Genomic DNA, 15228 nt, shown 5'->3' on the forward strand with positions numbered 1-15228 from the left:
TATTAGTAAGATAAATGATTTTACAACTGTTTAAAAAACTCATTCTTCAAATTACCTTGATTAATACCTATATTTAACACTTAAATCAACGTTTATGTTCATGTGATGTTCTGGGTCATCTTGTAAAAATCTCCAGGTCCCAGAAGACACAGGTGAACTCTTCAAGCTACTTCATGATAAGCAGAATCATGCCTCCAAAACTGGGATTTACCCGGGTGTCTTTAATAAAGGCCTAATCACCAACTTTAGGCAAGAAAATAAAAAAAAAATTAATATAGGTGGTTGCATTTAAAAAAAATAATCAGGCTAGAAAATACCTTAATATGGTTGGTTTTAACATTCTCTTAATCTTTCTTATGTAATAATCATGTTATATTACCCTTTTCTATTATCATGGGCAGGGGGATTCAACTTTACAATTTACTAAAAATAGATCTCCTGTCACCCTAAGCACAAAACAAAGACATTTTAAAAACCTAGAAAATAAAAGAGCTGGTTTTAGGCAAAAAATTTTTCAGCACCAATTTTTCTGAATCTACTTATTATAACTATACTTTGCCAGGAGTAGCTTTTAAAACATAATGGTAATAATAACAACAGTATTTGCAACCAACGCAGTATCTGGAATTGTGCTAATCATTTTACATGTACTATTTGATTTCAAAATTCATAATAACTCCATTTTATAAATAAGGACACTGAGGCACCAAGAGGTGAAAAAACCTACCCAAGATTCTGGTCATGAACCCAGAATTTACATGTCTATTTCCGGAAACCAAGTTCTTATATAAACCATTATATAAAACTGCCTTCAAAATAAAAAACTGTAAACAGCCTCTTGGAGTTCTTAATAATAAGACTTCTGCCTCATATAAATTTATAAAATAATTAACCATAGCAGAGAAAGCTGAATAAATGAAACTAGATATAGCATAGGGTATGTAACTTGCCAAACTCAGTACTACGTCACTGGCTAACTACCTAGCAGAATTCATTTGTCATTCTAAAATGCACTTAGTCTTGCCTAATACTGTTAATTTTATTGACCACTTCTGTTTTAGTTGTATATTGCTATATTCATTTATTACTGATACTAGAGATGTAGAAGATAAATATATCTAAATATACTTAAGAATTTAGTCTTTAGAAAACTATATACTAAATCAATTTGCATCAATTAACTATGTCCCACTGGTTTTTATCATAATTGCAGAGATGCTTATTTACTTTTTGTACTGGAATACCTGGCAATTGAAATGTAATGTCTAAACCCAAAGTTTCTCTAGAAATAATTTTGGACATGATAAAACCTCACATGTACCAATGCACCATTTCCAAATTCCTACAAAAAAAAAAAAATCACTCTAAAGTCTCTAAACTTAGCTTACTAATCTACTGTGAAAGCGATTAATTTTCCTAAATGAGACATGAATCTATGGCTTTTTAAGAATAAAAGAAGCAGCATTTTCTTCAGCCCAGTTCAATTAAATGTCCATTAGGAAATATATTATAATCCCTACAATATACTAGGTACTGCTAAGGTACCAGACTAAAATTCTAGCTCCCACACTAACTATGGTGGGGAAAAAATAAGGAGAAAGACCAAAAGACCAAGACTCACAAAAAAATAAAAAAAAATTTAAAAAAAAAAAAATATATATATATATATATATTTTTTTTTAATGAGATACAGATGGAAGAATTTTGAGCCCAAGGAAAAAAGGGCTATAATAATCAGAACAAACTGGGTTAAGAAACTTCTGTAAGATACATGGCAGGGAGCCATGATATATAGTACAAAAGTCTCAAATTGTGCACTATCATAGTGGTGTTTGAAGCTTAACTGTCTTTGGGTTGGTGGCAGAAAGCAGAGGCACTGGGAAGGAGAGCCTAGGTTTATGCCATTTGCCAATTTCTGTGGTATCAACACCCTCACCATAAAAGAATTTCAACTACCAACGTGAGGTTGCGGCTTGTAGAGTCTGGAAAAGATGCTCACTATCAGCTCTCAAGAGCGGGAATGGGAGAGCTCCAGCACCCGCTGGCTGTGGGCCAAATTCAGCCCACAGACTTGTTCTGTTTGGCCAGGAAAATGTTGGCCCACATAGTGCTTTAAAAATTCAAACAAATTGACAACATTTAAAACTCAGGATATTTTATTTTTTCTGAAAAAAAATGTCAAACCCAGAACTGCTTTCTAAGAAGACCTGGCAGCACTAGACCACATTCCTGCCTGGCAGCAGGAGGCTGGCGCAATGGGTAGCTAACTGCCTCTTAGTGCACAAATCATGCTTTATCTTGCCACAGTACCAACCTGGTCAGGCTCATTCATTCACTTGTCAATGATACCTATTTGACCCCTAGAGGGTCAGGAAACTGTTCGCCAACAGAAGGGCATGAATGGAGAGTTTTACCTCCAGAACTTAATCAAATTAGGAACCTGAGTCAAATCGTGGGGCAGTACTCACACTCAGTTTTTGCATTTATAATGTTAATGTATTTGATCAGATCATCTGTAATTGCTATCTTGACCCAAAACTAGTTCACTCTATTGTAAGTCACTGAGTCTGAAATAATGAGCGAGGCACTCAGGGCCTTCTGGGCCAAGGTACAAATAAAAATTCAAAATATTATAAATTTGAGATTAAAAATATTTTTATCTTTATGTATGCGTTAGTTGGCCTCATAAACTATGGGTCTAGATAATTTTAACTTCATGAAAAAGTGACATTTGTGAATTATTTGTTACATATAAGTTTTTATATATAGGGTATAAGAGTCTATAGGATTTTTTTTAATGTTATACAACAAACAGTCTGACTCATATGTCTGTCTCAGGTCTCCAGTCCATTTAGCAACTTAGCTAAATGGGGCTGGAAGTTTAAGTTTCAAGTTTTATTAGCTTTCCCTACCAATATTATCAGACAGAAACAGAAAATTGAAAAGTCTGATTTCATGTGTAGTTGTAGGAAGACACAATTCTGTAATACTTCACCTCCCAGATCCCATCTACACTGAGACCACCTGAGAAGAGCTTTATTCCCCGAGTCTTACACTCCATGTCATAAGCTAAAGAATCAAAGGAGGCCAAGGTGCACAACCATGAATGTCAAACCACAAAGTATGTTCATCCTGCATTTCTATTCATCTTAAAGCATTCCTTGATTGACAAGCCCAGTTCTGACTATTTGAGAGTGACCAAAATATCCATGACAAACAGTGATTCATGAACCTGCTAAGTGTAAATCTGAATCTTTCATACTGTTAGGCAGATTTGAGGAAGAAGCAAGTCAACTGCCACTGCCAAGTCATAAGTGAGCTTAACCAAATACTTGCACCCCACAGTTAGTATACTTTGCTTTCTTATACAGCATTAGCTGCAAATCTGGAGAATTTCAACAGTCTTAAATACTAACCACTGTAAATAACACAGGTCTGCTATACCTCCTATTTCCTAAAATAAAACAAATTCAAGATTAGAGTTGGCTTATCTTATCCTTTCTTGTTCCTAGAGCAAAGGAGAGGTCTTAAAAATAACCAAAAAATTGAAAATAAAAAATTAATGTAAACTTAGGGTGGGAAGACTCAGTGACAATGCACCAGGTATTTTAAGTCTCAATCTTGGGTATGATTTATGCTCCCAAAACAACCTCAAATAAGACTAGACTTCACACAGAACTGCCCCAAGGAAAGACAGTACTTACACACCATAATGCCCCAAAGAAAGACAGTACTTACATATCATACCCAATGGTACCAAAAACCATGAATCTATCTTACATTTTCCTCTATTTAAATTATTGTTTCAAAATATTTATTCTAATGATCTTGAACTTATTACTCTAAGTTTAATGTTTTAAACATTTTAGCAACTGAATTACAATATTTCGAACACATGATACAATTCCTAAGAAATCTTAACATTTTGGTTTGGATAAAATATTTCAGAGCCCTCAGTTATCTCAATGAGACCCCAGATATTTATCAAGTTACTGTTTAAACACCACATGAAGTTTATATACACATATTCAGCCAAGAAATAGTACTTGAAAGCGTGGCAAACCATGTCACAGTTCCTTGGCATGAAGAAGTGCTGGATTATGAGGAAGGTCTACTAAATATATGCCTTTTAAAAATATAGGGTTGGAGGACTGGGGTTGTGGCTCAGTGGTAGAATGCTCGCCTAGCATGCACGAGGCACTGAGTTCAATCCTCAGGACCACGTAAATGTAAAATAAAGATGTTGTGTCCACCTGAAAAAAAATATATACATATATATAGTTGGAAAAAGAGAGGAAAGAGAAGTTAAGGCAGGTCCTATTTATATATATAGTTGGAAAAAGAGAGGAAAATGTGTGTGTGTGTGTGTGTGTGTGTGTGTGTGTACACAAGAGAGAGAAGTTAAGGCTGGTCCTATTTTCCCAGAGTGTCTAGGAAAGGTTGGATACATGATCATCAGGTACCCCTCTTAAATAAACATGGGGCACAGGTTGTTCCATTCTGGTTTCAAACACATGGACCCGACAATCTTGAATCTAGTTGTCTGTTCTGTTTCCCCACCCCCAAAAAATAGAGAGTTGTCATTCTCTACATGACAGCTTTAGTATATTCACTGCAAACCACCTCACTGTAAAAGAAATTTACTAACTTAACAGAAAGGGAAAAGGAGAAAAATGTCTTCAATCCAACACTCGAAACCACCTCCTTTCAATAAAAACATAATTAAAACAAAGGAAAATGTATTATTTACCCATCTCCTATAAGATTGTCATGACTTTTCTATAGTAAGATACTTTTCAGACTTACTCTAGAAAAGTAAATGTTATAATGATTATTTTATTTTTTAAGGAAAATTCAACCAATATGGCAAAAATGCACAAAATGTATAAAAAAATATAATGATAAATTCAGCTTATATTTGTTGAAAGTTAAGCAATAAAATATTATTACCCTGTACTTTTATTGAATCTTCTTTTCTAGGGAAATACATAATTATTCTTTATTCTACAAGCAACCATTGTGGTATGAGTTATTCCTTAAAAAACTGAATATAGATTTAAAATTAAATCACTATTCTTAAGAACATGAAAATTTCCCCAAAACTAATAAGAAATATAATCAGCATATGAATTCTTCTCAGAATAACATTATCTGAAGTTTTCTTCAAACATCCCTTTACAATAATTCAAGCTCATCTAACTTTGTAGCTACACAAATCCAAAAAAAGGACAAATATCTAATATTAACTATACATGTCCTTTAGAAAGCAAGGGGGCCAGACATTAACAAAATAACCTTTCAGAGGAGTCTTTAAAACTAAACTACAAATAAAATAAAATAAAAATAAACTACAAGGCAGCAACAAAATAAAAACCTGAAGTCTTATAAAATTTAAAAAAAACTGTATTTTAAAAAATTATTAAAGAAAAAACACAAAATAATATTTTCTTCTTTGACATTTCAACCTAATTAATGATCAATGCAGACATACCCCCAGTTATCTTTTGTGAGTGAATGTATGAGTTAATGTTATTTTTGAAGGTCATGGAAATTAATTATATTTCTTTTGCAAAACCACCAATAGAATTTCCACTTCAATAAAAGACTTTTTCTCCCTTTATGAGCATTCTCACTCATTATTCTGGAACTCAGGCCTACCACAACATTATCAGAAGTGTAGAAAATTAACCACAAATTGAGAATCAACTTCCAATTCAATTGAAAGGTACAAGGCCAAAAGAAATAATATTTCAATTTAGTAAACCAAGCCCTACAGTATCAATTATCCACTGCAATAATCTACTATGATTCTTAAAAATTAATGAATCTAAATTAAAAAGGTCTTTTTTTTAACAAATCATATTGTTGCACATCTGTAATCCCAGCTACTCAGGAGGCAAGAAGATCACAAGTTCAATGCCAGCATCAGTAGCTTAGACTCTGTCTCAAACTTTAAATTAAAAAAAAAAAAAAAAAAAAAGGCCTGGAGATGTGGGGATATAGCTCACTGGTTAAATACCTCTGGATTCAGTCCCTAGTACCAAAAAAAGAAGAAAAAAATGTAATACCATTATATATCAAATATGAAATACTGAAGGCAAGTTTCTGTTATCTTAGTTATATTCAACTGATGATCAAATCTTATGTGTTCACAACCATACCTATAATCAACCAATGCATGTAAATAGTTTTTATTTTTTGCAAAATCTAATGCCTTTGTTTTAAAGTAAAATTGGGTTTTATGTTTCAAAAAGTTACTACTCAGACATTTCTACTATTGTAGACAAGGACTAAACAATAATCATATTTTACCAATTCTTCAAAACTTTCCAAGAGTTGTGTCAAGTGTTTTATGCACCATGTTTCACACAATCTGCACCATGGCCTAGGGGAATGAACAGGGAGAGGCAACAGAGTGAGAATTAGATTCTGGATAGATACCTGGGTTTGAATTGTGCCTCCTGTACTTCCTAGCTAAGGAAATGATTCCCCCCTTTTACAGATAAAGCAACTGTGATTCAGATTAAAAAAAAAAGAGAGAGAGAGAGAACCAAGTCATTTCCTAAGAACAAAATGTTATAGGAAGCAAGAACAGTGGAATACAAGACTTCTTATAGGAAAAGTCAATACATCTTCAACAAATGTATCATGTGCTGGGAATAGGGAGCATTATTGGGGTTGCAGGGACAACTGTAGCCAATGGTTGCACTAAATTAAACCAAGACCAAATAAATGTAACTTTAAGTAAAGTTTTGTGCTTGTCCCTTACCTAGCCCACTCCTAACCAGACTGGAACCCTAAATCACTACCAAGAATCACTAAGTTTAACACTGAGAAATATATAGTAGAACTACCACTGGCTCTTGCTTTCTTATTAAAACAGGTGAATAACCAAGTACATTATTTTAAACACAAGGAGCTCAGCCAAGCAAGTTTTTAACTACTACTTTTGATATTCCACAAGAACGGAATTTAAAGCCACTCATATGAATGAATGGTTACCTATGTTATGATCTAAGAGTGGGAAGACAGTAGAAAATGTTGTGGGCCAATACAAAAAATCAGGCTTAGAAATGTGAAAGGCACATCAGAAAAACTTGAGTACTATGTTTATGGGCAAAGATAGAGCAATACGTATAGATAATTATCTGCTTAGAGATTTATAATATCAGGGATTGCTTTACAACTCAGTAGAACAGCAACTAAATAACTAATGCATGCTAAGGGAATTCAGAGATCTTGTGCCAAAAAACTTAGTTTACCAGCAAAAGAATTTCTAACAAAGGTATATCTCCTCCTTTGAGAATTCTACTTAACGTACCATAACCAAAGGAATTGTTCAACAAGTCCTTGATTTCTGACATTCTGATTCTCATTTGTCATAGTCATTGGATATGTCTTATACTCTTTCTTCAGACTACAAGTAAGTCAAAATTAATTACATTATCTTTTTTTAAATCTAAATAGTTCACAAACAGTAAACACATTGGATTATTACAGAATAAATGCTCTGAGTAGCAAAAAACTCTATAAACCCAATGAAAATCATGGGCTGATTACAGGATAGATTGTTTCACATATAATGACAGTAGCACATGATACTGGCTAAACAAATACTCTGGTAAAACAGAGAATCACCATTACATGAATACCAGTAATAATTGTTTCATGAAAGAACCAATGATGGATACTAAAATCACTTGGGGAAAAGTGTGGTAAGAAACAAGTCATTTGGATAGTCTCAAACAATATCCCCATGAGTACTTAATATGTGGAAAATAAACAACAGTAACCTTACAGTGGAGATATTTGACAGGCATCACCTTAACAAAGTGGATAAGGTTATCGTCACCAATAATAAGACATCTGAAAAAAAAGACATCTGAAGTCATATACCACTGATATGATGTACTAAGAAGAATACAACATCATTTCTGAGGCATTGTTGCCAAAAATATTTAACTTCTAAGAAAAAAACAAACATCAAATACAAATAGAGGGACATTCTATAAGACAACAGATAAGTACTCTTCAAAAGTATCAAAATCACTAGACACAGTGGTGCATGCCTCTAATCCTGGTTACTCAGAAGACTGAGGCAGAAGGACCAGCTTCATTAATTTAGTGAAGCCCTAAGCAACTTAGCGAGACCCTGTCTCAAATTATTTTTAAAAAAAGGGGTTGGGGGTGCAGTTTAGTGGCAGGGGATCCCTGGATTCAATCCCCCATACTACACACACACACAAACAGTATCAAAATCATAGGAGAAAGAAAATAGTATGAAACCATCACAGATTGGAGCAGACTTAACATATGACAACTAAATCCAATGTGTGATCCTAGAACAAAAAAGGGAGATTAGTTTAAAAAAAAAATAGCAAAGTTTAAAAAAAAAAAAAAAAAGATCTGTGCTCAGAGTGGTATTTTCTACATTATAGTGTTTTATTGTGTGCATATAAGAATATGTAACAACAAATCTCATCAACATGTACAACTCTAATGTACCAATAAGAACTGTGGAAAAAAACAGAAAAATAAATTATGATAATAATTTTAAAAGATCTGTAGATTAACTATATTCCATTAAAAATTAATCTGATTTTGACAATTATACTACGTATAAGATGTAAATGTTAAAAGAAGCTGAGTATGGGGTATATGGAAATTCTCTGAACTATTTCTGCAACTTTTTTGTAAGTTTAAAATCATTTCAAAAATATATATAACATATAATCAAATATATAAGTAATGTTTGCGGAAGAAATTAGAATGTAAAATATAATCTTATAAGTAACAGCTGATTGGCCTGGGAGTTTCTACCTGAATAAGGTGGTCTAGGCAAAAAATTGTAAAATGCAAATCAGTAAATGTGTCCTCAACAACTACTTCCATGAAGTATGTTCCATGTTCTAGATACAATTACTATAAAAATGCAGAACAGAAAACAACAGAGTAAATCTTGCAGTTGTTGAAATACTAGAAGTCACAAAGTGCTACACCTTCATTTTAAATAGGGGGTACTGAGACTAGAATGGTTAAAAGGTTTGCCCAAGTTCAATGTTATGACTAGGAAAGACCTAATTTTTTAATATTAGTGAAGATAAAAAAAAAAGTCACACAGAAATGAAGCTACCCCAGAAGCCAGAGAGTAAGAAAAAAATTAAGCTGGAGACAAAATTAAACTACATTTACACTTCTTAGCATATGTTAACATTTATTTATTTTATAAATTTATTTCATAATAAATTTGAGCCAGAATGATTAAAAATTTAAAATAATAAAGTTATTTTTAAAATTCAGAATAAAATTTAAGGTTTTTTTATGTTAGGATAGGAAGGGACTTTCTATGCATAAATGCAGAAAACATTTTAAAAGCATAAATTTAAGTTAAACCTGTCAAAAACAGAACAATATTTAAGAGCAAACAACTGGGAAAATATCTGTACCAATGATAGATAATAGATGAACAGCCTTATCATATGCAGATCAATTAATAACTACAAATCAACAAACAGTAACAGCAAACACTCCAATAGAAAATTAGGCAAAGGACACCAAGCAGGTAATTCAAGAAGAAAATTAAATGATCAAAACACATTTTGAAAAATGAAGATTGTATTATAATTTTTAAAATGCTAATTACAAGATGTCATTCTTGATTTAACATATTAAAGATTAATACTAACTTTTCTCAATGCTGGTAAAAGTTGCAAAGATAGACACTCCCATGCTCTGCTAGTAGTAGGATTAGTACAATCTTTTTGATAGTAATTTGTCAATACACATCAAAATCCTTCAAAACATGAATACTCTTTGATTTGAAATAGCTAGTGGTTGACAAAGTGTGGATGGACTCCTGGAATCACTGAGACCCTCTCAGGGATCTAGTAGGTCAAACTATTTTTATAGAAATAGTAAGATATTACTTGCCTTTCCCCCTATATTGACATTTGAACTTACAGGGTAAAATAACTGTGGGTAAGACTGCCAGTTCCTAGGCCAGAGCACTATAATTGCATTAGCAGTCACTATGTTCTTCACCATAATATATTTGCAAAGGGAAAAAAAGGAAGAAAAGAAGGAAGAGAGGGAGTGTCTGCTTCACTTAAGAATATTCACTAATTATATTAAATCTTGTCCTTTTAAAATTCTATATGACAATAAGTAAATACAAAGCACATTTACTGCATATTGAAGTATGACAGTTGTCTCAGGGGAAAGCAGTTGTATGATTGTTTGAGTGCTGAACTAGCCACTTTTTCCATTGCATTCAATTCTTACTTCAATGAACAATGAACAAAGTATGATTATTCAGATTTGGGTATCTGGCAGACATTTTCTCAAAAATAAATGACGTGAGATTGTCACTTCTAGGAAAACAACTGATAGCATTTGTTGCGAATGATAAAATTTGAGCTTTCAAGGGAAAATTCAAATATTGGAAAGCTCATATCCATCACTATAAGCTTGACAGCATCAGATCTTACAGACTTCTGATGAGACCAGTGACACTATTAACAAATGTGATTTTTTGATATTGTATAATAAAAGGTGACAAAACTTGGAAGATTCTGTAAGAGTTCACAACCAATATTTTTCAAATGAACAATGCATGATGATAAAGATCATGCATGGGTAAAAGATCCATTCATAGTTCACAACAGGCTAGAGGATTATAATACAAGAATGTGAAAAGTTCTGATTCAGGTTTTGGATTCCACTTTTCAAATGACCTTTTAAAAATACTATCTGTTGCCAGGTACAGTGGCACACACCAATAATCCTAGAGACTCCCTAGAGACTCAGGAAATTAAGGCATAAAGATCTGAAGTTTAAGACCAGCCTCAGCAACTTAGTGATCCCCTAAGCAACTTAGGTAGACCCTGTCTCACAATAAAAAATAAAAAGGCCTGAGGAGGCAGCTCAGTGATAAAAATGCCTCTGGGTTCAATCCCCATCACCAATAAATAAATAAATAAATAAATACCATTTGTTGGATTTTGTATAATATCAAAAATATTCACAGTTATCTACAAAGTCTATTATTGTTCCCTTTTCCAACTATATATCTGAGACCAAAGTTTTCTAATATTCTTTAATCAAATACAATATAACAAGTTGAATGGCAGATGTTTTTCTTTATTAAGGCAGGAGTTAAAGAGTTGTAAAAATGTAGGCCAATGTCATTTGCTCAATACTTTTTTTAAATTATGGTTATTATTCATAAAAATGTTAGCAAGTAATAAGTTTACTGCTTTTCAAATAAATTAATAAATATTTTTTAATTTCTCAGTTTTAATTTATATTTTGGTAAATATCTACAGATAAAATCCATATAAACAACAGTTCTTTTGTTCACATTTTTATAGTGTAAAGGGATCTGGAAACCAAAAGGGTAAGAATTTATGACATGGTCATTCCCAACTTCTAGAAGCCTAAAGAAGACAATCAGATTTGATATTGTATATGTACAAAAAATAAAAATTATGTTAAAAATTAGAAAAACAAAACATTTGAATGCAACAATAAGGAATTGGATAATAGAACTAAAATATAATATTATTGGTTACTTGGAATAATTTTTGAAGAATTTTTAAACATGAGGCATGCTCATATGCTCATAGTGTGTTGTGAAGGGAATAAGATCTACAAACTAAATGAGCAAAGATAATGCACTAAAAAATAGACTAGAAGAAAAAAAAGACTAGAACTCCAAGTATGTGAATGCCATCCACCAAGAAAATAATTGCTATTGTTATTATTAATATTAAAGGTAAGTATATATTAATATTAAAGCTACACTTAGCTAAGTATAGAACACTAATCTAAGAGGGGAAAAAAACTGTATTCTAGGCACTGTTTGGTCATTAAACATCTCTGGGATATCCTTGGGGTGAACCCAGAAGCTCGAGCAAGCATTCTACCATTGAACTACATCTTCAGTCCTTCCCTGGAATTTTTGACGTTGTCTAACCTCTACAAGTTATCAAAAATTATAATGAGATCCTTACCTAACCAACGTTCTCAATCTAAAGCCTGCTCAAAACCTTTTCAACACTAAGTAAAAGAGTGCTGCAATGAAAATTGATTGAAACCAACTCCAAAATCATGCTACAGAATTCTGATCCAACCTATTAAATAGCTCGTTAATTCTTTCTTTTGCAAATTAATTTGACTTATTTAAATAAATTTTCCTGTAGAAAGAGAATGAGTTATCCCCTAAATAGTATTTGGGAGAAGTAAAAATTATTTGGACATACCATAAATAAGAAAGAAAGGTCATAAAAAAATAAGCAAGATAGTATGGTATCCCAAAGGAAGGGAATCTTCTTAAAATGCTGCTCTGAGTACTGGGGAGGTTACCTTATAGAAAACACAGGAATTTGCTATGGGGAAAAAAGACAGAAAAAAGAAAGAGAAGGAAGAAAGAGAAAGCAAAGCAAAAATACAAAGTAGTAATATATGTACATAATGGGACCAGAATATTAAATAAATATATAAGTATGTGTGTATATATATATAAATGCTCTATTCTAAAACTGCCCAGAAATATCTATTTTTTCGCTTGACTGATCAGCCTTCACCCATTTCTTTGTTCATGAATAAAACTGGCAACTGTTAATGATAGAAAATCAGATTCTAATTTGTCAATTTTGTTCCCTGTTAGCAAGTCTGAAAAATCCTAAAGACTATAAAGGGATAAATACTGCCCTAAATTCAATCTGGGTAATATTGGAGAGAGACTCCTTCACTTTATAGACTAGGAAAATCAGTTCAACAGAAAACTGAGGTAATAAAATACCTTCAATTTGTGTTTCAATTTTTATCATAACACCTATCATCCAATCACTTCTATTTCCTTAAAAAACAAATAAACCAACCACATGTATAGTGATGTCTAGTCAAGAGCTATACATCAGACAGGAAAGTCCTCATGAAGGGATAACCATGCTCAAGGCCCCAAGGCCATAGAGCAAAATGGTATAGGTTTGCAATTGGTTTGGAGTTCAGAAAAAAAAAAAAAAAATACACAAAAAAATTTTATACTTGTAACTTCACAAATACAATAACCTGGTTGTCCTGGTTCTTTGAATAATGATCCGATCTGTTTCCTTTAAAATAAGGAATCTATATCATATAATTCTTAAAGTCTTAGAACATTGGATAATCTTAAAATCACTGGGGGAAAAAATAAGTGGAGTTTAGGGGAGGAGAGAAATCAGAATATGTACACATATGAAAAAAAAAAAAAACATTCAGATCTAGTTGTTCAAGTGGCCAATGACTTAAAGTGGAATCCCCTGGGGTACTAGTCTCTGAGTGTACCAAGCACCCTTGAGATCACTTAATTGGGTAGTCAACATTGTGAGCTAGTATGAGGCCCCTTTAGGCCTGTGCTCCCTTGTTTGTTTCCAGTGCCCAACTGAAAAGTGGTCCTCCATTTATTCCTTTTGAACATACAATTCATTATGTCACTTTGTGAAGCCTCTGTCACCCATCTTCCATTGCTAGTTTCTGTCAAGTAACCACTGGACATTTAGGAAACACCTACTATGTGTGCCCACCACCTAACACATATCAAGTAAGTATTTGTAGACTTGAATTTAATTGCAAGCCCTTGGGAGGCTTCAAAGGACTCATCCATTAAGAGTTTTGTGAGGAAGGCAAGTGAAAAAAGCCTTTTTCACCATCACTGATCTCCTGACACTTGTGTTACTCCCCACTCATGTATGACACGTGGTTCCTAAGAGTGACTGGACACAGCTGCTGCAGGCAAAAGGCTCCGAGAGGGGAGAGAGGGGCACTTACCTGGGGAACCTCTGCTTCAGCTTCCTCAGGCTCTGCCTGGTGGGCGGTACAGACACTAGGCACTGGGCTATCTCGTCGTACTGGGCTTTGGTCAGTATCATGTTGGGCCAGGGACCAGGAGGAGGCGGGACAAGAAAACAACACCCTTGGGCCCAAGCAGCCTTGGCGCCGGGAGGTGTGGGGGTGGACGCACCGCGGCAGGGCCCAGGGTCCTGGTCTTCCTTAGTTGGGTCCTCGCCCCCCCCCTCCCCTGAAGCACACCCCAAAGTAGCACAGGAGAAACGGAGACTCGCCGAGTCCCAGGCTTCACCCGGCACCTCCGCGGCGGGGGCGGGTTGTAGACGTGATTGCCCTGGCAGAGTTTATTGAGCAGGCGCAGTGGGCCAGGCCGAGGCAACTCGCCGCCATGTCAGGTAAGGGCACGCCAACCAGGAAGTAGCAGCCGCCGGCGTGGAGGGCACTGCTTCTGGGTCTAGGCAGCAGGTATACTCAGCGTCGCCCACCTGGGATGGATCGCTTCTGCTCACGGAGTTCACGCCCCGCCTGTTGCAAAAAGCCAGGAAGGCCTCTCTCACGGGCCAGGAAGAAGGCTTGTGAGTGCTCTGCCAGCCGTCAACTTGAGTCCCCGAAAGCCTCTGCCAGAGCGCGTAATTTGAATGTGTTCCCAGTCGCTGCGGTTTAGGTGCAGCCTCAAGCAGGGCCCAGCCTGCGAAGAAACGTCCACACTCTGTGATCATGAGCCGAGCTGTAAACTGCATTTGCGTGCCTTAAGTATACAGTTTGGATTCTTGAGTCCATTTGTTGGCGTGTTTGGGGAAAGTCCTATAACTTCTACAGTTCGCGTGGAAGGCAATTGGTCCTTGGTGGGATACCCGACTTAAATATTACATCAGCAGACAACAAAGGACACTAAAGAATTACTTTCACTCCCTATAGTTAGATGCTCGAGGACTAAAATCATATCTTGTCTTCCTAAACCTAGATCTCAGAAAACAGGCATCCAATCATTGGAAAAATGAGTCACTGAGTTAATCCTTTGTTTTCTATCTGTGCTGTGAGTGGATCTCAGCCCCCCTAAGGCAATTTATTGGAACATCAGCCCCTCCTTTAATCCCTTTTAAGAAATTAATTTGATTCTTGAGTCCATATGTTGCCCTTCTTCACTTTAAAATTTAACATTTAAACAAATGAAAGAAAAAGCACTTAGCTTTTAGAAAACATGTAAGTGGTTTGAAGTCTTTTCATATGGAATAAAGTGTGGGTTGGAAGTTTAGCTTAGATATGCTTCATTGGATAAATTCCTTAATCCACTGTGGCCTCAGTTACTTTGTCTATAAAATTGATTTTTCATTCATGGGGGTGTTTTGAAGATTAAATAAGGTAGGACAAGTAAGGATTGCTTAGCATAATGTTCAGCAG

The 15228-nt window shown here is 34.5% G+C and overlaps 1 protein-coding gene across 7 annotated transcripts in view; it reads right to left on the minus strand.

The window, feature by feature from the left end:
- CDIN1 (CDAN1 interacting nuclease 1) overlaps positions 1-14399 on the minus strand; it is a 220911-nt gene extending 206512 nt beyond the window's left edge. Inside the window, exon 1 of one of the 7 annotated variants that reach the window (XM_081288683.1) lies at positions 13810-14399. In XM_081288683.1, coding sequence (XP_081144809.1) covers positions 13810-13910 — 101 coding nt within the window. In that variant the 5' untranslated portion in view covers positions 13911-14399. The remainder of the gene's footprint in view (positions 1-13809) is intronic. The other 6 variants (XM_081288684.1, XM_081288679.1, XM_081288681.1 and 3 more) reach the window with 6 other exon arrangements.
- Positions 14400-15228: the final 829 nt, after the last annotated feature.

Source organism: Spermophilus citellus (genome assembly GCF_964194105.1).
Source record: "Spermophilus citellus genome assembly, chromosome: 4".
Lineage (NCBI taxonomy): Eukaryota > Metazoa > Chordata > Mammalia > Rodentia > Sciuridae > Spermophilus > Spermophilus citellus.